The sequence below is a fragment of the Mus caroli genome, chromosome 13 (assembly GCF_900094665.2).
Source record: "Mus caroli chromosome 13, CAROLI_EIJ_v1.1, whole genome shotgun sequence".
Lineage (NCBI taxonomy): Eukaryota > Metazoa > Chordata > Mammalia > Rodentia > Muridae > Mus > Mus caroli.
The window spans coordinates 51201413-51222806 of record NC_034582.1 but is presented as its reverse complement, the minus strand read 5'-3'; the positions used below and the strand labels follow the sequence as shown (position 1 = coordinate 51222806).

The following is a 21394-nucleotide window of genomic DNA, read 5'->3' as shown; positions in this document are numbered from 1 at the left end:
GTTGACTCTCAGCGAAACAAGTCACTTGGGGCCCCCAAGGTGGGCACCAGCCGCCCGGGGCTAGCTGGCCAGATGCGTTTCTTTTGTGCGGCCAAGGGAGAAATCCGTGTGTCACCCGGGAAGGAGGGAGAGGCGCGGTGAGGCCGCGGGAGATAGGGGGAGGTGAGGCGGCGGGAAGGTGGCTGCGACGGGGAGGGCGCAGGCGAGGCTGGGAAGGAGGGAGGGAGAGAGAGGGAGGGAGGGAGGACGGCGGAGAGGGCGCGGCGCGGGCGGCTCGGGGCTGGATTCCGCCCGCGCCCGCTCCCTCGCTCGCTTGCTCACTCGCTCGCGCCCTCCCTCCTTCTCTCCCAGCCCCCTCCCACCGAGGCCCACCCCACCCACCACCCCTGGCGCAGGGACTGCTGGAACCTGGCGGCGCGCGCTGTCGTTTTCAGACAGACTCTGCGGGCTCCGACCCGAGCCTTAGAAACCGGCCTCGAATCGGAACTAGGGCCCGGGCCGGCCGGGCAGCTGAGGCCGGAGCGGCGGGAGCGCGTGGCGGAGCCCCGAGACCCGAACCCGGTCCCGCAGCCCGGAGAGGTCGATGGAGCTCGAGCGGCGTCGCTGTGGGCGCGGGCAGCCCTGGGGGGCAGCCGCTTAGGCGCCACTCTCTTGTCCCCAACAGGTCGCAGCCTGGGCGGCCGGGAGCTCCCAGCCCCGGCCCCTGGAGCGCCCGTTGCGGTCCCCACCTCCATGGACGCCTTCAAGGGAGGCATGAGCCTGGAGAGGCTACCGGAGGGGCTGCGGCCACCGCCGCCACCACCGCACGACATGGGGCCCAGCTTCCACCTGGCCCGCGCCGCCGACCCCCGGGAGCCGCTGGAGAACTCCGCCAGCGAATCCTCCGACGCTGATCTGCCAGGTAAACGCGGCTCCCCCAACCCGCGGCGGGCATCCTGCCTCCGCGCACACCGGGCGGCTTGGCATGCAGCCGGGTCCCCTCTGCATCTCCACAGCGAGGAGCTTTCTTTTTCTTCCCTGGTCTCGACCTGACGATGAACACGGAAATTTACACGCGCGTTCTCACGCACACGCGAAGTCACTTCCAAACAGTCCCCACACGCCAAGCCCTGAGTGGGACTGGCAGCCCCTCTGGAGCAGGAGCAGATAGCACGCGGGAGAAAAAAGTTGAGTTTTCCCTAACTGGTTGCTGAGGAGCCGCTGGGGCTCAGGGCGAGAAGCAGATGTGCAGGGAATAGAAGGGATGGCCAGACAAAGTGCCCAAAGAGACACCTTGACAGATGGAGAAAAGAATCCTAAAAGAAGAGGTGGGGTCACAGAGCAGGCTAGAAAAGAGGGGTCCGTAAAGCCGGGCTCGAGCTCGGAGGACAGGGAGAGCCAGCCAGCTAGGAGGCGCGGCCTGACTCCCGGCAGAGCCGGCAGAACCCTGCTGCAGCGGGGATCCTGGCCCACGTGGACACCTTAGCCCAGAGCCACCAGGGGTCCAGCGAAGGTGGGTTCTCAACTCCACAAATCCTCCAGTTGTCTTTTTAAAAAGAAAACAAAACAAAACAACCCCAATCTCTTGAGCTGGGCCCGAGACTGGGTGGCTTCGGCCATGTCCGTTTCCAGGCCTGTCCTGTCTTGGAGCGGCTGTGCGCGGGGGTCCCAACCCCAAATAGTCACAGATCTCCAGGCTGCCTGGAACAGCCATCCCCAGCCCTGGGCATCTCTTCCACGTTTATTTAATCGGTATTTGTTTCTGTTTTGCATCTCTAAGTGACTTTCTTCCAGCCTCTGTTTGCTTGGTTAGAAAACAAAGCTCTGACTGTACTTTTGTTTTTAGAAGTTTTAAGTGTGGTGTTTGCTTTAAAAAAAAAAAACTGTAGAGATTGATTTTTCAAATCAAATCTACAGGGATAAATTAACAATTTTAACTGTATGCTTCCTTTGACACAATTCATTAGGAGTATTTCTCTGAAATTTAAAAGAACCTACATGCCACAAGTTACTTGGAGAGATTTTTTTAAAGTCAATTCAAAATGGCGCATTTCTCTGAGATTGCCCCCCCCCCAATCCATTCGTAGCAGTTTTATTTTGCGAATTTAAATCGTCTCGCTGTAATGGATTTATCTAGGGTTTGGAAAGTATCTCTCCCAGTGTTTGTGTGAGGGAGTCTAAAATTTATCTGCAGTGATGCATAGATTCTTTTTCCCAGAGAAATGGCCATCTGACTGGAGTTTATACACATTTGGCTGTGTGTTTAGTTTAGGGGTGTGTTCACAGAAACGGTTTTGACTTCTTGATCTACATTTGCTCCGGTTCTGCCTGCCTGGCCCTGAGGGTTTGTGCACCTTTCTGTTTCTAGGGAGAGAGCTCTGAGCTTTTCTAGGGCTCCGTCTTGGTTTGTAGTTCCTTTGCGTTATGTCTGAATGTTATTGACTACTGTGTGCATCTTGAGTAGCTTTAAAGAGACAGAGAGGCCCGGGTCACTTAGACAGAATATGTCTGTCTAGGCTGCAAATGGAGGGTTTTCTAGACCTCAGAATCCGAGGCCGGTAAGGCTGGGATCCAAGCTAAGTTGCGGCTCTGACACAGCCCTGGCAAGAACAACATTCCAGGCAACTACATGGCTCTTACCCCACAGATATGCTAGCTTCAGCTGGAAAGTTTTGATGCCCCAGGAAAGCTGAGGTGTCCGCTCAGATTTAGACCTTCAAGAGTCTCAGCAGGGCCGCAGCCAGCGCGAGCTGCAGAAGCAGGCCCTGCCTAGCTGGGAACCCAGGCCCAGATGGGGCTCCCGGGCTCTTTGCGGCGGCACGCCAGATCTAGGGGTGCTTACTGAGGACCGGCACCCGACCCGCCCTTTCCAGCGGGGAAACAGTTCCCAGGGCCCCTGGATGGAGGGAGGGAAGCCACCGCTGACGGCAGGCGCTTCGGTGGAGCCGGGACCAGGCGCGATAGTGTTAGCCCGAGGTGACTCGCGCCCATTCCTACCTGCTGCAGACAAGGAGCGCGGTGGGGAAGCCAAGGGGCCAGAGGATGGTGGCGCGGGCAGTGCTGGCTGCGGCGGCGGCACAGAGGACCCAGCTAAGAAGAAGAAACAGCGGCGGCAACGCACTCACTTCACAAGCCAGCAGTTGCAAGAGCTGGAGGCCACGTTCCAAAGGAACCGCTACCCCGACATGAGCATGAGAGAGGAGATCGCGGTGTGGACCAACCTCACTGAACCGCGAGTGCGGGTGAGCGTGGGGCGCATGCAGAGGGCTACCGGCTGGCACTCAGTAGCTTAGACTTATAACTCTGACCTCGCGGACCTTGCTTCCTAGGAGACCCCACTTTAGGCCCCAGCCAGCCACCCGCGTCAGCCAGGTCCCTGGGCTACTGCTTTCTGAGCCCTTTTACCTGTCCCGCAGGAGCTACTGCAAGCCCCTGTCGGAAGACCCTATCCCTGCCCTGAACCCTGTCAGAATTACTCAGAGCTGGAGATTGGGCAGAGGATTCTCTGCCGCTAAGGACCTCGGGAGCTTTAAGCCTTCATCCCCTGGAAAACGAAAGGGAAAGACAGGTCGTGCCTGGCTGCCTCAGAGAGGCCTGAAAGGTGCTTGAGTTGGGGTATCTCAAACTTCTTGGAACTATGATCTATTTCCCTTCTCCAAACTGTTTTTGGAATAGTCTCCATCTTTTCTGGCCAGTCAGCCAGGTACTAGCTGGATCTTTGCCTAATGCCCTTTCCCGCTGTAGGTCTGGGGTCATGTGGAGCGGGGACGCTGATAGTGAGTGGCCCTTCCACTACACTTTACAGACGTAAGGTCCCAGACCCAAGGCCACACTGTATTCTGGCACCTTCCACAGTTCCCAGCAAATGCTACTGGCTCCTTCAGGAGAAGTAAGGAAATCATTTCTTCCCTGGGTGGGCAAATATTTAATCAGACTGGGAGCACTTCTCAAGCCAGACCAAAGTCCCACCTGCCTCACAGAGCCCCTGCCATAAGCCCAACCTTCAGCCCTCCCCAGTGAGGCTGGTCCGACCCAGTGGGAGCCTGGACACAGCAGACCTTCACCCTGTAATTCGGAGCTCACTAATCCTGCCCAGGTTTATGGGAGTAGGGATGGTGTGGGGTTGGGTAGATAGCCTGGGAAAGGCTGGGGTACAGGGATCCTGGTCTGGAGAATGAGCTAGGAGGTCAGGGGGCCAATGTTGGGAAGATAGGGGAAGTCGGGGAAGACGTGGTCAGGGAGAGAAAAGTGGTCCTTACCAAAGTTTTTAGGAGAAAACAGAGGTGGAGGTTAGAGGGAAACTAGTAAACTTACAGAAATTAAATATTTGCAGAGAAACGTATTTGGATTATATTTAGGTAGCAGGAAAGAAATTAAATATTTAAGGGAAGCAAAAAAGTTGGGCATTTAGAAAAAGAAAGGATCGACTATTTAAGGGAAACAGTGAGGGTCAGATATCTGGAAAGAAGGGATAAACTAAATATTTAGAAAAGAATAAAATGGGGGCAAGAAATAAAGAAAAAACCAGACGAGTTTAGAGAGTCAAGAAGTGGACAAAAATTTACATTTTGGGAGGAGAAAAATTATTAAATGTTATAAATGCCGGTGAAAACAAAATATTTGAACAACGAAACTCGTCTGAAAAATCGGAAATGGTCAGTTTTGGGGAAGAAAAATACTTTTTGTGTTTGAGGGAGACGAAAAAGATTGAACTACTAAGAGGGTGGTGGTACCCCATTTGGAGAGAGATGGCAGAAAGAAGACAGGTTGGGAGGGAGAAAAGAAAACGAATATTTGTTCAAACAAAAGTGAACCCGAGTCAGAAAAAGAAAATAAATTTAACTTGGGGAAGAGGATAAAAAAGCGGGGGAGGTGTGGGGGAAGAGGAGAGGGCTCGTATTTTCTGGAGACGTGAAGGGAACCATTACGGAAAATCTCGGCAGAGGCCGAAGAAAATACTGGGTATTAGGAGAGGAGGCTGCAGAGTTAGGGGTGAGGACCCTTCCTGGCCACCGCGGCCCTGACGTTTCTCCTGCTGGCTTCTCCAGGTCTGGTTCAAGAACCGCCGAGCCAAATGGCGCAAGCGGGAGCGGAACCAGCAGTTGGACCTGTGCAAGGGCGGCTACGTGCCGCAGTTCAGCGGCCTGGTGCAGCCCTACGAGGACGTGTACGCCGCCGGCTACTCCTACAACAACTGGGCGGCCAAGAGCCTGGCCCCGGCGCCGTTGTCCACCAAGAGCTTTACCTTCTTCAACTCCATGAGCCCGCTGTCCTCTCAGTCCATGTTCTCGGCCCCCAGCTCCATCTCTTCCATGACCATGCCGTCCAGCATGGGCCCGGGCGCCGTGCCCGGCATGCCCAACTCGGGCCTCAACAACATCAACAACCTCACCGGCTCCTCGCTCAACTCGGCCATGTCGCCGGGCGCCTGCCCCTACGGCACCCCAGCCTCGCCCTACAGCGTCTACCGGGACACGTGCAACTCGAGCCTTGCCAGCCTGCGGCTCAAGTCCAAGCAGCACTCGTCGTTTGGCTATGGCGGTCTGCAGGGTCCGGCGTCGGGGCTCAACGCTTGCCAATACAACAGCTGACCGCCCCGCCTGGTCCCCGGGGCCGCCGGCCAGCAAGGCGCACAGAAGGGAGCGCGCGGGAGCACGCGGGGCGCTCGCAGCTCCTCGGACCTCACCTCTGCGCAGCCCCTTCCTCCCCACCCCGCCTCCAGGTTGGTTTTGTGTTTGCTTTTTCCGGACCCCCTCTCTATCCCCCAACGAATGAAAAGAAAAGAAAGCAAGCCAAGGGAGGGGGTCGGGTGGGGAAGAAAGAAAAAAAAGAAAAAGAAAAAAAAGACGTTGGAGAAAAATGCAGGAGGTGGGGGTAAGTTGCAATGTCCCTGGCGATGGCGCAGATGGTGCGTTCAAACCCCGGATCCCAGCTGTCCACTACACCAATGGGACATGGCAGGGAGAAGCCAGCGCTAGGAGAAGATGCCGTGTGTCCCCGCCGGAGCGCCTCAACCCGTGAACTGAATGTAGGGAACCTGGAGGCCCTGGGATCGTTCACCCGGTCAAGAACCGTGGCGCCCTCTCCTAGCCCGACCCGTCCGAGTGCACGCAAGCGCGGATCCCTGTTGGAGCTTGCGCCTGGCTGAGGATGGCTGAGTCGCCGGGGATCCGGCCTTTGCGCTGAATTAGCCTAAGGCCCCGGGATGCCAGGAAGAGCCCAGCAGCACTGAGCTCTGGAGCCGCACACTTGAGGCCACTGAGCCGCAGCTGGCCTCGGCCAGCCGGCAGCAGGAGGAGAAGGGCTCAGTTCTGAGTTCCCCAGCCCCAAGCTTAGCCGCTAGCCCGGCCCTCTGCTCCACTCTGGGTCCAGGAGGTGGCCCAGCGAACATCCCCCTTCTCCACTGTCCGCCTGCCCGTGCAAGAGTCGAGTCAGGAGAGCGAGGGGCCACAGCCCCAGGGCCCCCGCCCACTTTGCACACCCGCTCTCCGGCCGGCGCCCGTTTACAGCGTCCCTGTGTATGTCGGACTGACTGTATAGAATTATAAATCTATATCAACTTGTCCATGTACGTCTATTAAAACCATAGTCGGAGCGTGCTAAGCACCACTGAGCCCTAGCTGCTTCATTCAACTGAAGGGGGAGGCCGACACCGAACTGAGAACTGAGCCTCCCTGACCCGGAGGGCGGTGCGGGGAAGACCGGGGCAGGGGTTCCCCACCCCTATTTCTGACCAGCTCCTTTGCTCAGCCTCTCAGCGAGGATAGGCGACCTGGTGGAGACACCTCTGCCCCTCTAGACACCCTGAGTTCTACAAGCTTTGCCGGCTTGATCCTCAGATTCCCAGGGTGTTGTGAGAACACTTACTGACCTAGATCATAGGGGCACACTCTCTGAGGACCGTTTAGGGCTGGGGCTATCTGTTCTCCCGTGGCCCCATCCCCTCATGCCCTTAGAGCCCAGCTCTGGGCACCGGATGCTCCACAGTCTGGCCGGACTCCTCTGCCTGTTCTCCTAGTGCCCCAATTACTTCCTAGCTTCCACCTAGGGGCGTGCGACTCTAAGAGAAAGTGTCCACTCAGGCTCACTTCTCACTTCTCCTCTATCTCAACTTATGGAGGCTGCTGGCCGCCTCTGCCCCCCACCCCCGGGCTTTTGGAAACTACTGAACAAGACCAGCCTGTAAACTGCCTGTAAAATTCTGCTTCCCTTAAGTAAGTCACTTCTAATGGCAAAACAAAATGTTTGCAGCTGCTGCGGGGGAGGGAGGAGGGGCTCCCGCTCCACTTCAGTATCACCTTGTGGTGGAGATTGGCACTGCCCTGGAGCTGGACTCAGGCAAGCCCTGGCTGGGATGGGCACAGCCACAGGATTAGTCACGAAGGAAGAGCGATCTCAAACCAGGTCATCACCGACCTGGCTCTGTTCTGCAGATGGAACCCAGGCCCTGGGAGTCTCTAACCCAGCCAAGGTCACACTAAGCAAATAGGCCTTGAGATTCCAAAGCCAGACATCTTTCCACAGGTCTTCTCTCCCTCAGATGAACCCATGGAGAGGCCCTCCTTGGAGGTCAGGTCAGCCCGAAGCTATGGAACTTGCAGTATAGGCCTCTTCGATAGCCAAGGCCAGATACACAGGCTGGGGGAGAATGGAACGGGAGGGAAGTTTGGGGTAGGGGGCTGCAGCCTGGCCACCCCTCCCCCAGCAGCAACTGTCCCCAGTTTCCTCTCTCTGGAAACATAAACAAGATCACATCTGGATTCACAGAGTGCCTCCCCCAGCCCCACACATTTGCCATGGCCTGTGGGTTCTGGTCTCACTTGAGGCCAGGAGGCAAGGGAGACATAGGAGACTGGGGCTGTAACAAAGTGGGAAGCAAGCAGAGAGAAACACAAAAGCCAAGCCCAGGTGAGAGGGAGCTACCACACAGGGTGGAGAATCCATGTGTCTGTGGGACCAAGACCAGACAGCAGCAGATGGTAGAGGACAGAAGTTGTCCTATGATGACCCTTTCGTCCATCCTGAGCCCTGGCCACAGAGCTGACTGGGGTGTGAGGCCCACACTGGGTGGGTGAGCGCACATGGCTGCTCTGACACAAAGCATGCCGCCCCTCCCTCCTGCAGTAAACTCCTGGGGGCTAGGGAAGACTGTCTGAAAGTCATAGTCTCCAAAAAAATAAAAATAAATAAGCTGCTTGTTCGGCCAGAGGGACATGTGGAGGGGACAGTCAACACTGACTCTGATCTTGTTCTTGGTGCTAGGGAGTGGGCAGGAGAGAAGTCCTGGCCCCACTCTCGCAAACAAGTAAACACATGTTCAGTGTGTAATTACAAAGTGTGCTCAAGAAACACCGAGGCTGTTAACAGGAAAAAGTGAGAGTCCTACCTTCAGCAGGGTGGTCAGGCAAGGCTGTTCGGGGGGTGGGGGGTGGCCTCACTGCTACCCTTAGTAGCAAAGACAAACATTGATTGAACCTGCATAGGTCCTATGCTGTATACACATCTGATTGTTGAATCCCTTCGCCTGCACAGAGCCCCGTAGGAAGGGTCCTTTTTATTTCCTTTCCCTGGTGAATCCCAAGAGCTTAGATTGCCTCACGTGGTCAACTTAGAGCCAGTGCCCACTCTTTATCCCCTACACTGGGCTGCCCCTGGCCACCCACTAAAGGGCAACACAGGTGACAGAGAACTACCCTTCTCCAAGTCAACAGCGGTGTGGCTTTGGGCTTCCCTAGTCCTTACAGAGCGAACACCAAAAAGGCAGCACAGCTTTGAAAGATTGAAAATCGGGGATAGGAGTGAAGGCCAATGAAGGGAAGCTAGGTCCGATCATCACTGTGTACAGCCCCAGGGACCTGCTCCCTTTCCAGCTAGATGATGCCCGTTGGACCACCTTGTCCCTTGGGGCCACAGGCTTCTGAGCCTGGCTACCAGAGTTGTTGGAAGGTATAGAGAAATCACAGTTAAAAGACCTGCCAGACTGGGCATCATGCCGGGAGCCCAGGCCCTGAAGGGTAACTCCTGTTGCCTGGGAGATCTCCATCTCAGGTGAGATAAACCACGTCACGACCGGGGGGGGGGGGGGGGGGGGAGGCGATGACCTTCGACCTCTGCATTTGGAGGCTTATTATCTGGCCACAGGAACTTGTACTGTTGTCTTTGAAAGTGAGAGTTTGGGTTCTAGCCCCCACATCTGAGGTGACGTTAACATTTCTACCCCTCTCTGGCCTCTTCTATAAAAGAAACATTCATTCTCCTGTTTATAGAATTCTATGGGATCATACACATTAGGCTTCAATGAGGGTGCTGGTGTAGACAACGCACTCAATGCATAAACATTATTCCTATGAATAGCTAGGACTGTTATCAGTGGTATCACTGAAGTGTCCAGAATCTGGATGTCTTGTGCCCCTATCCCCACTTGGCATGAAATAGGGTTTTTTTGCCAGAGTTCCTTCCTGTTTTGGATGTGGGTTTTTTTTTTTTGTTGTTGTTGTTTGTGCTAGTTTGTTAGTTTTGTCTTTTTGGAAGAATACTGCTTTATTTTTTATAGAAAGGGTCCCATATAGGCCAGGTTGGCCTTAAGCACACCATGCCGAGGATGGTTTTGAACTTCTGATCCTGCGGAGTATTGGAATTACAACTGTGTGCCACCATGCCTGGTTTATGAAGTGACAGGGACCAAACCCAGGGCTCCATGCATTCTAGGCCAGCCTTTTACCAACTGAGTCACATCTCTTTATAGGGTCTCTCAGGGCCACAGGATGTCCTTGTGAGTCATAACTGATAATCCTGCTGACCACACTCCCCCTCCCCCTCTATCCCAGAAGACCTCCCAGTCTTAGACCCCAGTAGTCCAACCTAGGTGGGGGGCAGGTCCCCCACAATCTTCCCAAGGCCCCATCCTGGTCTTGAAACACCCAGAGGAACCAGGTTCAATCCCTCCCACCCACTAGCCTGCCAGGGAACCATGAGCCACAGACATGGTCTCCTCTGGGGGCTCCTGGCAGCCTGGGGTGAAACTGCCTGGCTACTTTCTGTTGTTGTACCACCTCACTCACTAATGCTGGGCGCTCACTGAACACCAGACCTCATTACAAACACTATAAGAACCAGAGCACCCGTCTGCCTTATTTCTCACAGGACGAGTTGGGAATCAGTTAAGTCCCCCAAAATAAGCCAACAAATATGGAGTAGAGTCAGACGTGAACTTAGGCTCCCTGGTTAGGTTCTACCCCTGTGGACTGTGCTCTGTATTCACATGACGTTACTTGCAGGTGGGAAAAGAAACTAAACCGCTTACTCCCTTGAAGAGGCTCTACTCATCTGGGCTCTGGGACAGACAGAAAGGGCCCTGAGCTCTAGGATTTGCTCTCCTGAGCCCAGGGCTACATGAGAGCAGCAGAGCAGCAGATAGTATAAGCAATGGTGACCAGGGAAAAACAAAGGACTCTGGGATACCAGCCCTGAAAACCAAGCATCCCCATCCCCGTGGTGTTGCGGCTTCTTTCTTCTTTCTTACACAGGGGTTTACAGCCTCTGTTCCAGAAAGCCCCCCACCCCCACCCCGCAGAGCTGTCCCTGGTCCCCATCACCTACCATCTTCTGTGCTATTTTGCAAGATCTAGATTTTTGTCTAGCTGGCGACCATTAACATGTTTCCAGCTGCAGAATAGCTGCAAAGCACCTTGGAGACCCTCAGACATCTGGAGGGACTACAGTCATGTAGGTGTGGGAGAGGGCAAGAGGCTCTGTTGACCCAGGCATGGCCCTGTGCTATCCTCCACCAGTGTGCACTACTTAACTCTTTCAATTCTCTCTCTCTCTCTCTCTCTCTCTCTCTCTCTCTCTCTCTCTCTCTCTCTCTCTCTCTCTCTCTCTCTCTCTNTGTGTGTGTGTGTGTGTGTGTGTGTGTGTGTGTGTGTGAGAGAGAGAGAGAGAGAGAGAGAGAGGTAGGTTGGTCCAGGAATTTATCTCTCTGGATGCACACCTTACAGTAGGACTCGGATATTCAACTAGTTGACTACGGTGTATATGGCCCTATCACTAACTCCTACAGACTAGCATTGGCAACTGGGCAAGCCACTGCAGTCCCAGAGAACGACATAGGGACCTGAGTTACCCAGGCACAAAAGGCAACATGGAAAAGTGTCCTTCATACAGTACGGACTCAGTCAATAATGTGGTATAAAAAAATTGACGGGCCGTCCTCCCTTTTCCTACACTTGGCAATGCATCTCAACATTTCCTCCTCTTCCTCCTGTTCTGCCCCTGCCTCTCTATGCCTCCTTCCCTCTCCCTCCATCCATTCACCATTCATCACACACACACACACACACACACACACACACACACACACCAGCACAGGCAGCTTAGAAAATTTATATCCGAACAATAAAGAAACCTATTTAAAACATAGCCAAGAAGCTTTGAATTCTCTACAGAATATGACACAAATGGCCAATAAAGGGAAAGAAAAAGTGCCCAAATCACTAGTCAGAGACATGTACCTTAAAACCACCCTGGCATATCGACTCATATGCACAAGAACGGCTAGTACCTAAACCAAAACCTGAACACATCAGTGTCATGAGGAGAAGCTGGAATCTACTGCTGAGGAGACATGAAAGCATGAACTGCCAGGGGTGGTCTAGAAGCTTCCACAAAGCATTAAATCTCGAGGGCTGGGGAGATGGCTCAGTCATCAAGGGGGGGGGATCTGAATTCAATCTCTAGAACTCAAGGGAAAAGCATGGCATGGTGGTGTATCTGTGTAATTCCTTGGCAGAAATGCAAAGACAGGCAGATCCCTCATGCTCCGTAGCCGGCCGGCCTAGCGTACCTGTGAACACCAGGTCAATGAAAGATCCCATCTCAGATAAACAAGTAGCTCCCAAAGAACACCTGGGTTGACATCTGACCTCCACCAATGCACATACGCATGCATCTGCACACACACACACACACATATACACATACATACACATACACACATATCCACACATACACACATATATACACACACACATACACACACATACACACACATACACACATTCACACATAAACACAGAATTAACGTGATCCAACAACTCTCCTTCTGGGTATGGACTTCCAAGATCTGAAAGCAGGGAGTCAAAGAACTGTCTGTTCAGTCATGCCCACAGCAGTATCGAAACGTGTTCACAATAGCCAAAGCAGGAAGGAGGAGTCAGCCTCTGCCCATCCCCAGTGAATGGCTAAACAAAACAGCGTACCATACAATAGAATCCTATCCAGCCTCTAAGAAGGGAACACTAACACGAGGTAAGTAAAATCATCCAGACACGAGAGAACGGCTATGATCCCACTTATTCTCCGTACCCAGAATAGACAAGCTCATAGCACAGTGCCTTCCAGAGGCTGCAGAGAGAGGAACAACGGGGGAGTTTACAATGTCCTAAACGCAGCCTTTCAGAGGGGCAGGCGGGCGGTTCGGGAGACAGATACTGGTAATGCTTGACTGCCCAGCCATGTGAATGTACTTTTTGCCACTGACAGGAACCCACTAAAAAGATCAAAATGGTCACTTAATATGTTACTTAAATTTCATGGGAGAAAAAAAAAAGCATATCTGTGTTTATATCCCTGCCTTTTCCAGAGAGGTATCCAGATTCCTGGATCAGGACTCCCAGGGTAAAGTCGACTTCCAGAGCCAGCCCTCTGCTGCTTAGCCAGCCCTCCACTGGTTAGTTAGCCAGCCCTTTTCAGCTGGCAACCCTGGTGGGGTACCAGCAATAGGCTGCTCCACACGTGGTCCTCACTCCAAGTCTCCATCTGCTGCTGCAGCAGGCATGGCAGTAGGAACCTGTAACATTCCCTGGAGTGTCTGTCGACTGTGAGCAAGAAAAAGGATGGACATATAGAATACACCTCCTCGTCAAGCAAGAAAACAATGAGAAGAAACTAAGCAAGGCAGCTACACCATGATCGGAGAGCACGGGGCTACTTTACTGTCATCTGCACTCAGAGAAGTTCCAGCAAAGTGCTAATGCCTGCTGCTTTTGGAAGCTGAGAACTAAGGTTTTTCTCATTTGTCCTTTCTAAGTTTCTTTTTTTTTTTTCACATGTGTTACTTTTAAAACAATGAAATAAAGCGACAAATATTATTTTAAAAATGGAAAAACCTATAATCGGCAGGATAGAGCTAAAGGACTTCTGCCCAGTCCATGTGCTCAGCCCAAGGCACCTGCCCAGAGTGCAGCAAGCTGCCAGGCATCGGGGCTCACACACTGAATCCCAGCACTCAGGAGACAAAGGCAGGTGGGTCTCTGAGTTCAAAGCCAGTCTGGCTTACATAGAGTTCCAGGCCAGCCAAGGCTAGTAGACTTTGACTCGAAACATAATAAAATGAAATGTACTGAGTGCCTTGGGATTCTCATTTTGGGCAGAGCAGTGTGGTGTGAGAGTTATTGAGTAAATAAACACCAACCACAGGCCAGGATGAGAATCATGGGGAATGGCTGAGACGCTGAGACCGTGTTAATCTCTCTCCTCTTCTTGTTCCTCAAAGTCAACTTTATACTCCCAACTCAGTCACCTACCTGGCTACACACACACACACACACACACACAGAGAGAAAGAGAGAGAGGGGGGCAGTCACAAGCATGCATGCACACACGCACACACGTGCCTGCCAGCATCTTCACGGAATCTTTATGAAAAAGGTCCAAATTACCAAGGTTTTACAACACTACTAAAAATAGCCACTCTTCCTTAGCTTAACAAGTCTACCATTCCTAATTTCTCTGCCCGAGTAAGCTGAATTGAAATATTCCAGAAAGACATTTTTTACTGAATCAAGAAACCTTGCTCCCCTCCTCTCCCATCATGCCCTGCTTCCTGGTTTCCCCATTGCCCGCTTCTCCTCGCCACCATTCCAGGGCTCCTCTGCCCGCCCCTCCCTTCCCCCTTTTCACATCTCAGACACAGGGAGGAAGTCACAGTCACTTGAACTTGGCATGCATGCAAAATGGACCAATTTTTTTTAAGTGTTGGTAATTTTCAGGACAAATTATAGGGAGTTGGACTGGAACAACTCTGAAAAGTGGAGTTTTATGAGTGGAAAGTGGGCGTGCGCTGTACTTCTCTGTGTGCCTGAGACAGTGTGGCTTGCAGCACCATTATTGCTGTTATCACGTTATAATGTTCTTATTAGCCATCACAATCAGACAAAGCTTATTAACCCATTTAATTGAACCAGGCGTTGAACATCCCAGCGGCCTCATGGAAAGTGGCAAACATGCATGCCCCTGCAACCTCAGAGCGCCTGGGCACCTCTCTGCCTGCCAGGTTCTGACAGGCCCGCCAGGCTTTCCTCAGACCACTCCTGCCTGTGGTCTCTCTGGGAACTTCCCAGGGCACAATAGAAATGTTCACCCCCCACTGCAGCCTTTCATGCACACACATGTTCACAGATGTGTGCATGCACACGATAAAGGGTATGTCATATGAAAGTCCCCAACCCCTTGAAAGTATGGCCAAAGGTCCCCCACTCCCACCCCAAGCTAGCATTCCTGTTGAGCCACTAAGGCTGTTGTGGGGACAGCTACACATCTGTAGTTAAGCTGCCTCTGAGCTTCTTGGCTCTCTCCTAGTCCAGAGCCCGGAGGGACAGATGCAGCATCCCCACAGCTCATCATGTTCCTGAGATGTCCCTAGCCCCTCAAGGCAGGGATACCCACTCAGTGAGGACTGAAAAGGAACCTCGGGAGCCTGTGGGTGGGGGCAGAGACCCAGATTCCAGCCACTCAGCAACTGCCATTTCTTGGGGGAGCTTGGCAAGTTCGGTCTGTTAGGTCACTGGAACATTAGACCCTTGGTTCTCTGGAAGTCCTTGAGTTTCTCACTGGAGAGCAGGCCCTGGAGCCACCTGATGCTTACTGGAGTTTCCTATCGTCAAGTACATGACACCAGTATGCATGGCTTGGCTTGGCAGGGGTGGGGGTGGGGTAGGGGCTGTTGAATTCAATGTACAAGATTCATCCTCTTCACGACCTCTGACCCCGGCAGAATTTCCGAATGAGTAATCCTGGACTCCCCCCCCCCCGGAGGGGCGGAGTTCCCACTGACTGAGCTGGAATCCCCTCCCTTCTTCGAGATCACCTGAGTCCTAAACAAATAGAGTGTGGGAAGGCCCCACCTTGCTGCTTCCTTCAGCCAGCACTGGAGTGACCACCAAAGACAGGACAATCACAAGAGCTGAGAGCACACACTTTGGAGCCATGCAGACACTTAGGATAGCACACGGCATTGTTGTGTTGATATTCACTGCGGTGTAACCTGTGGAGTGCCCAGACCCATATCTTCCATGTGATCTATGGAGTGCCTGTGTCCATGTCTGTAATATGGGGTATTTGTCATCATGTCTATGACATTGTAGGCTCTAAATAAGCACTGGGTCTATGTGCAGCCATAGTTCTCCCTTGTCAAGATTCTAAAGCCAGCATCTCTCAGGCATCTAGCTCTTAAAGCCCAACCTCTCAGTCTACTCCCATATCCAGGTAATTCTAGAAGAAATGTCTACACAGAGAATGAGTATGGGGGAAAAATAGGAAAAGTCAAGGGTAAACAGGCAAGAAGGAAGAAATCCAAGGATAACTGGAGTAATCTGGGAAGACTTCGTCTAAGAGGGGGCAATGTAATTGAGCCTTGAAGGATAAGCAGGTGTGGGAACAAGTGTGCAGTTGAGGTAGATCTGAGCCAGGCAAGGGGACATCCCTGGAAGAGACAGAGAGCAGAACTAGGAGGTTTAGATGCCAGGAGCCAACCTTGAATCCTGCTACCTCCAGGTCACTGCCCCCTTACAGACATTCAAGGCCCTCAGGGTCCTACTGCAATCATCCACTTCCCCTCTACCGTCCCTTACAGGACCCCTCCCACTGTAAACTCCACGTGACCTCACCAACATACACCTCAGCCCTCGCCCAGCCTCTGCACACTCGAGCCTGCCTTCTTTCTGCCTGGAACACCTTCACCTTTCATAGGTGTGTACACGCAGGTGTGCACACACAGGTGCATGTGCAGTGTCAGGTACATGCACAAGCACACACACGCGTGTCCCTTAACATACTTTTCAGGATAAAAAAAATGCATACTTTTTCCTGATCATAAAACACGATTAGTTCTTACTATCCATAAAGTTTTAGAATGAGTGAGGACACACTTTGCCCCCAAACTATGATTTCCACAATTATATTTCTCAATACAGATGCCTGTGGTATCAATGGTGGCCCTAGAAGCCACTTTTTTCAGCCAGTTAAATACCAAGATGACCCTTTATCAACAAACTCTTTCTCCTAATGGCCACGTGTACAGATTTACAGGAACTCAGCCCACTTTCTCACCTTCAGTATGAGGTGAGGCCTCCTCCTTCCTGCCCTGTTTCTAATGCAGTCACGGTGAGCAGCCTCCTTCAGCATCCCCTGCCTTTGCCACTGGGCATGTAGGAAAACAAACCCACATTGCCTTATGATGAGGCCACCCCCTCTGTGTTACCCAATGCAGACAAAGGGAACCCATTCTCCAAACCAGACCAGCATTAGGTTCAATCTATGGTTTCTGTTATCTGAAAGGGGGTGGAAAACTCATTGCCACTGTGTGTGTGTGTGTGTGTGTGTGTGTGTGTGTGTGTGTGTATGTGTGTGTATATGTGTATGTGGTGTATGTGTGTGTATATGTATGTGTGTGTGTATGTATGTGTGTGTATATGTATGTGTGGGGGTGTGGGGGCGTGGAGGGTGGCATCATGCCTCGTGTATGTACAGTTTTTCACAAGTAGCTTTTCACAACAGACAATTTATTCCCTTTTCCTGGCAAGAGTTGGTTAAAAACAACAGCAACAAGGTACAAAAAAAAAAAAAAAAAAAAAACACTCCATCCCACCCAAATGCCAGCAGCTTTTATGACTCCTCCCCGTGCCCACCCGCCAGCCCTCCATTTCCCCTCCAAAGAGTTTCCCTAACCCTGCCTGGTCAGCCACTTGTGCCTGCTCAACACACCCACTTGTACACAGCCAAGCCTCCATGTGGTTCTGCTGTACAGAAGCCCAGGGAAAGGCACCTCCTAGGCCAAACCCTCTCTCTGCCTGGGCTGTAATTTCCTGATTAGGCACCACAGTCACCACCCTCTCCTCACACACTGATTGCTTCCTGTGGTCCTCTCTCTCTAGGGTTCCTGGGGCTCCAGGACTAGACTTCAGAGGGCCCTACCAAGCACTGGGGACAAGCCAAGGAACTAGCCAAGCCAGGCCTGTGTGAGCCCCACTCCCTCCCTCCCTCCCTCCCTCCCTCCCTCCCAGTCAGGCAGACTGTAGTCAGAAGGAATCACAGCTTAAATTTTAACATTCGAGAAAGAGTTTTAACGAGAAAGAAAAAGGTCTCTGTGCTCCACCAGAACAAAGGGGTACGTGTGTGGCCCGGGTTCAGATACCAAATGCCTGCGTGCTGATCTTGGCTGCATGGGCTTCACTCAGTGCCAGCCTGCCCACCTATAAAAAAGCATTGAGGATTCCTCTGGAGGCTGCTACGCGCAGAGGGGCTGCAGAGCCAGGCGTGCTGGGCTGGACCGACTCCTTGCTTGTACCACCTTGAATAGATTACACCACCTCTTCAAACCTCAGTTTTGCCACCTGCTGCATGGGAATCGTGACAATGCCTGAGACTGTGTGCTATGCTTAAACTTGTCCACATTTAGGTGGCTGATAAACAGAAGCACAAGCAAGCAGAAGGCAGGGCTTCTTCAGCCAATAAAGACAGAAAGAACCTGTGGTCCTGGCCTGAGCTCGCTAGGCTCCTCCTCCTCTGGCTCAGCATCAAATTTGGAAAAATTTTTTTACCCTGGGTAGGGTCCGGGGACAGTGGGAGATTCTGCCCTCAGCTCCTCCCTCTCCCTGTGGCCCATATGCACAGGCTTCAGTCAGTCCTGTTTCTTAGGGCTGAAAAACAAAGTTTTCATTCCCCTGTGGCCTCTCACACTCTCCATCTTTTCCATCAGTTCCATTTTGCAAAAGCCAGCCACGTTTGGTGTCACCACCCTCCAGGACACTAGATATGGCTTCTGGTGTCCACTGGAGGCTTAATCCATATGTCCTCTTGCTTGTTTGTTATTTTGCTTTTGTTTTGTTTTGTTTTGTTTTGTTTTGTTTTGTTTTTGAGAGACAGGGCCTCTCTACATTATCTCTGACTGTTCTAGAACTCACTATGTAAACCAGGCGGGCTTCAAACTCAAAGATCCACTTGCCTCTGCCTCCTGACTGCTGGGATTAAAGGCATCTACCACCATGTCCAACCTTCTTAACAGTTCCCAGTTTAAAGATAATCTTGTCTTCTCTCTGTCTCACTGTCTCTGTGTGTGTGTGTCTCTCTCTCTCTCTTTCTGTGTGTGTGTTTGTGTGTGTGTGTGTCTGTCTGTCTGTCTGTCTGTCTGCCTGCCTACCTATATCTCTATATCTTCATTTCTCTATTTCTCTACATCTCTATCTTGAAACCCAGGCACACTAGGCAAGCTCCCCCTCCCCAAGATAGACACTTATGCCCCAGAGGATCTTTAATATAATCTAAATAAAATCCAGCCTCCGCATGGTCTAATATATTACTCACTGGGCCCCATCAAAAAGTTCAGTGCAGCAACTTAACCCTGGCAGTGGTAGCACACACCTTTAATCCAACACTCAGGAGGTAGAGGCAGGTGGATCTCTGTTGAGTTCAAGACCAACCTGGTCTACAGAAGGAGTTCCAGGACAGCCAAGGCTATCCGGAGAAACTTAGTCTCAAAGAGAAAAAAAAAAAAAATCCCAATGATGACTTCTTACCCTGCCCAGAGAACAGCAGGGATCCAGTTCTCAGGCCAGAAGGACACTTCCAGTCCCCTCTCCCTCTCCCCTTCCCTAACTGCTGTCTGGCAGATGCTCCAAGCCTACTGTCCACTCGTACTCCCTGCTTTGTTACTACCCTGGCTCTCTATCACAGGAGAGCTAATCAGGAGCTAGCCAAGACCCGGGCCTGTACAGCACAGTTCTTACAGAGTCTGACGCACAACGCCTCTAATGAAATTAAAACAGCACACAGGAAACGGTGGCACAGCCAACCAAGAGCAATGAAATTCTCTCCAGGAGGAGCAGTCTAGAGGTGGTGTGTCAGTCATACTGAATCCCTTCTTTTCTGTCCACATCTCCTTTCTGACAAGGAATTCAGTCACCTTGGCCTCCTCAAGTGCTTGCAGAACAACCAAGCAGCCCCATGTGGGGTGCAGGACAGAGTGAGAAGCAGGCAATGATTCTGTGCCACTGAGACCATTGCCTGTCAAAGGCCCATTTTGTTTCCAAGGCCCCGTGTTGTCTTTGAAGCATGGTGTGCTGCTCCTAGTGTCTAGTTACCAAGCTCTGGATGGCTGATGGAAAAACAGAGATTGCCTCCACACCACTGAACTGCTGGTGGACCCAAAGTCAGTCCAGGGAATAAAAACAAATAAAAACAAAAACCCACCTCCCGGTTAGGTCCACATCTTTCCTGCTGTGAGCCAGAGGGAGGGAGGGCCCAGGCATGAGCAGAAGTTGCATGCAGGACAACCCCATGCGATCCCAGGGTTTGGGGCAGGGAAGTGAGTCCTACTTTCTACAGCCAGGTCCCGGCAAGCAGAACTCCTTCTGTCCCAAGCAAATCAATCGAAATTTTGGCCAAGCCTGTTTGAATTGGTGAGAACCCAAGTAGGACTTGCAAACTGCCAGTGTTTGCTCTGTAGGCTGAGAGAGCCAAATAGAAAAGCTGCACTGGGACTCTCTGCCAAACAGCCATTGGTTTATTCTGCCAGTGGGGCTGGGCCAGCTCTGAGCACTGCACTCAAGCCCAGTTCTCTGCTCTCCAGAGATTTCTTGTTCTTAAAGGTGGCTTGCCAATGCACCCCTGTTTGATGACCCATGCACCCCACATCCGGTGACCCATGCACCCCACATCTGATGACCCACACACCTGGGGCCTTGACCTCCAAATCTGAGCTTCTGTTTTCACATCCTGAACCGGTTCTCTCTGGAGTCACATTCACACGGGCCCTGTGTAGGCTCCTACCCTCTATGCTAGCTAGGCTCAGCTTCCTCCCTCCCATCCACCTTACACCCTAACAAGCTAGGGGTGGGGGCAGAGAGGACCAAGCCCTAGGAAACACCAAACCCTGGGCAGGCAACATCTTTCCTTGCCCTCTTACACATGTTCAATTTGGTTTTGTTTTGTTTTGTTTTTTAAGCAGGTAGTTCCCTTCCACTGTCAGAGGCTGGACCTGTGGCCTCAAAGGCACAGACGCCCTGTGTCCAAAGCTGCACAGTTTCCAGCAGGCCTTCCTGGGACAAGGTTTTCCGGGTTTTGTTCACTTCAAAATACCTGGGGAAATCCCCCGGGTTCCTGACAGGAACAGGTAGGCGTGTCTACATGTTCCTTGTGCTAGGGGGACATTTATGGCCAACAATTAAGAGTCGCCTGCTTCACACTAGACCCCAACTGGAGCCACTACCTGGGGCCTAACTGCCCTGCTTTAAGGGGTCAAGTTCCTCCCTCACTGGCATGAAAATCTCAAACTCCTTCCCCCAACCACAGGGACAAAGACCTAACCTAACCTCAGGCCCACACCGACACATCAGCACTAAGTCCTCTGACCCAGAAGATACATGGATGATATCCACTACCCCCACAGGCCCTCACGGTAGCTGTTGTCACCTCAGTAGCTGTTTCTCTTCACCTTTGCTCTTAGAGTTCTTCCCATGTCCTTGGGAGATGGATGTCTGCCTATGGAAATGATCTGGGGCTCTTAAAGGAAGGTACGTCCTGCATCCAAACAGGAGACTGGCTAGATTACTGACAGCCTTGTGGAACTGCTAGAGTGGACTCTGAGCTCCATCATAGGAGCTCCAGTGCATGGCACAGCTCACTAAGCACTGATCCATATGTCAATGGAAGGAAAGGTTCCTTGTCCCTGGCCTCAGGGCACCACAACTCAAGCCAGAGCCCCTTGACCAACCATGGGCCCTTCGTCCTGATGTGTCTCCTCTGTTTCTTCCTGGTCCTGGCCTCAGCACATGGTTGGGGGCTTCTGGACCCTGGTGTGGGTACCAATCTCCCTCCTTAGCTTTTCTCAGATCCTACCTCCTTCTCTGTTTAAGGTGACACAGCCTAAGTGACAGAGCTTGGGCATAGACCACAGCAATGAGAAAAAAGTAGATAGTACAGGGACTGAGCTGGCCCAATCTATAATCTTGCTGGCCTGGCCTGGCCCTGGGGCTCTTCAGATGGCATTCTTATGATTATGCATTTTCACCTCCAAGAGTCATTTGGCCAGTAGGGACACAGAAAATGCCACCGTGTTAATTGCAAATCTTAACTAAGCACG

General features: G+C 52.2%; 1 protein-coding gene across 1 annotated transcript; it reads left to right on the top strand.

The window, feature by feature from the left end:
- Window positions 1-253: 253 nt before the first annotated feature.
- Pitx1 (paired like homeodomain 1) lies at window positions 254-6582 on the top strand. Its single transcript, XM_021180701.1, has 3 exons — window positions 254-901; window positions 2986-3221; window positions 5028-6582. Exons 1-3 carry the CDS (start codon window positions 733-735, stop codon window positions 5568-5570), a joined length of 948 nt encoding a protein of 315 aa, XP_021036360.1. The 5' UTR covers window positions 254-732; the 3' UTR covers window positions 5571-6582.
- Window positions 6583-21394: the final 14812 nt, after the last annotated feature.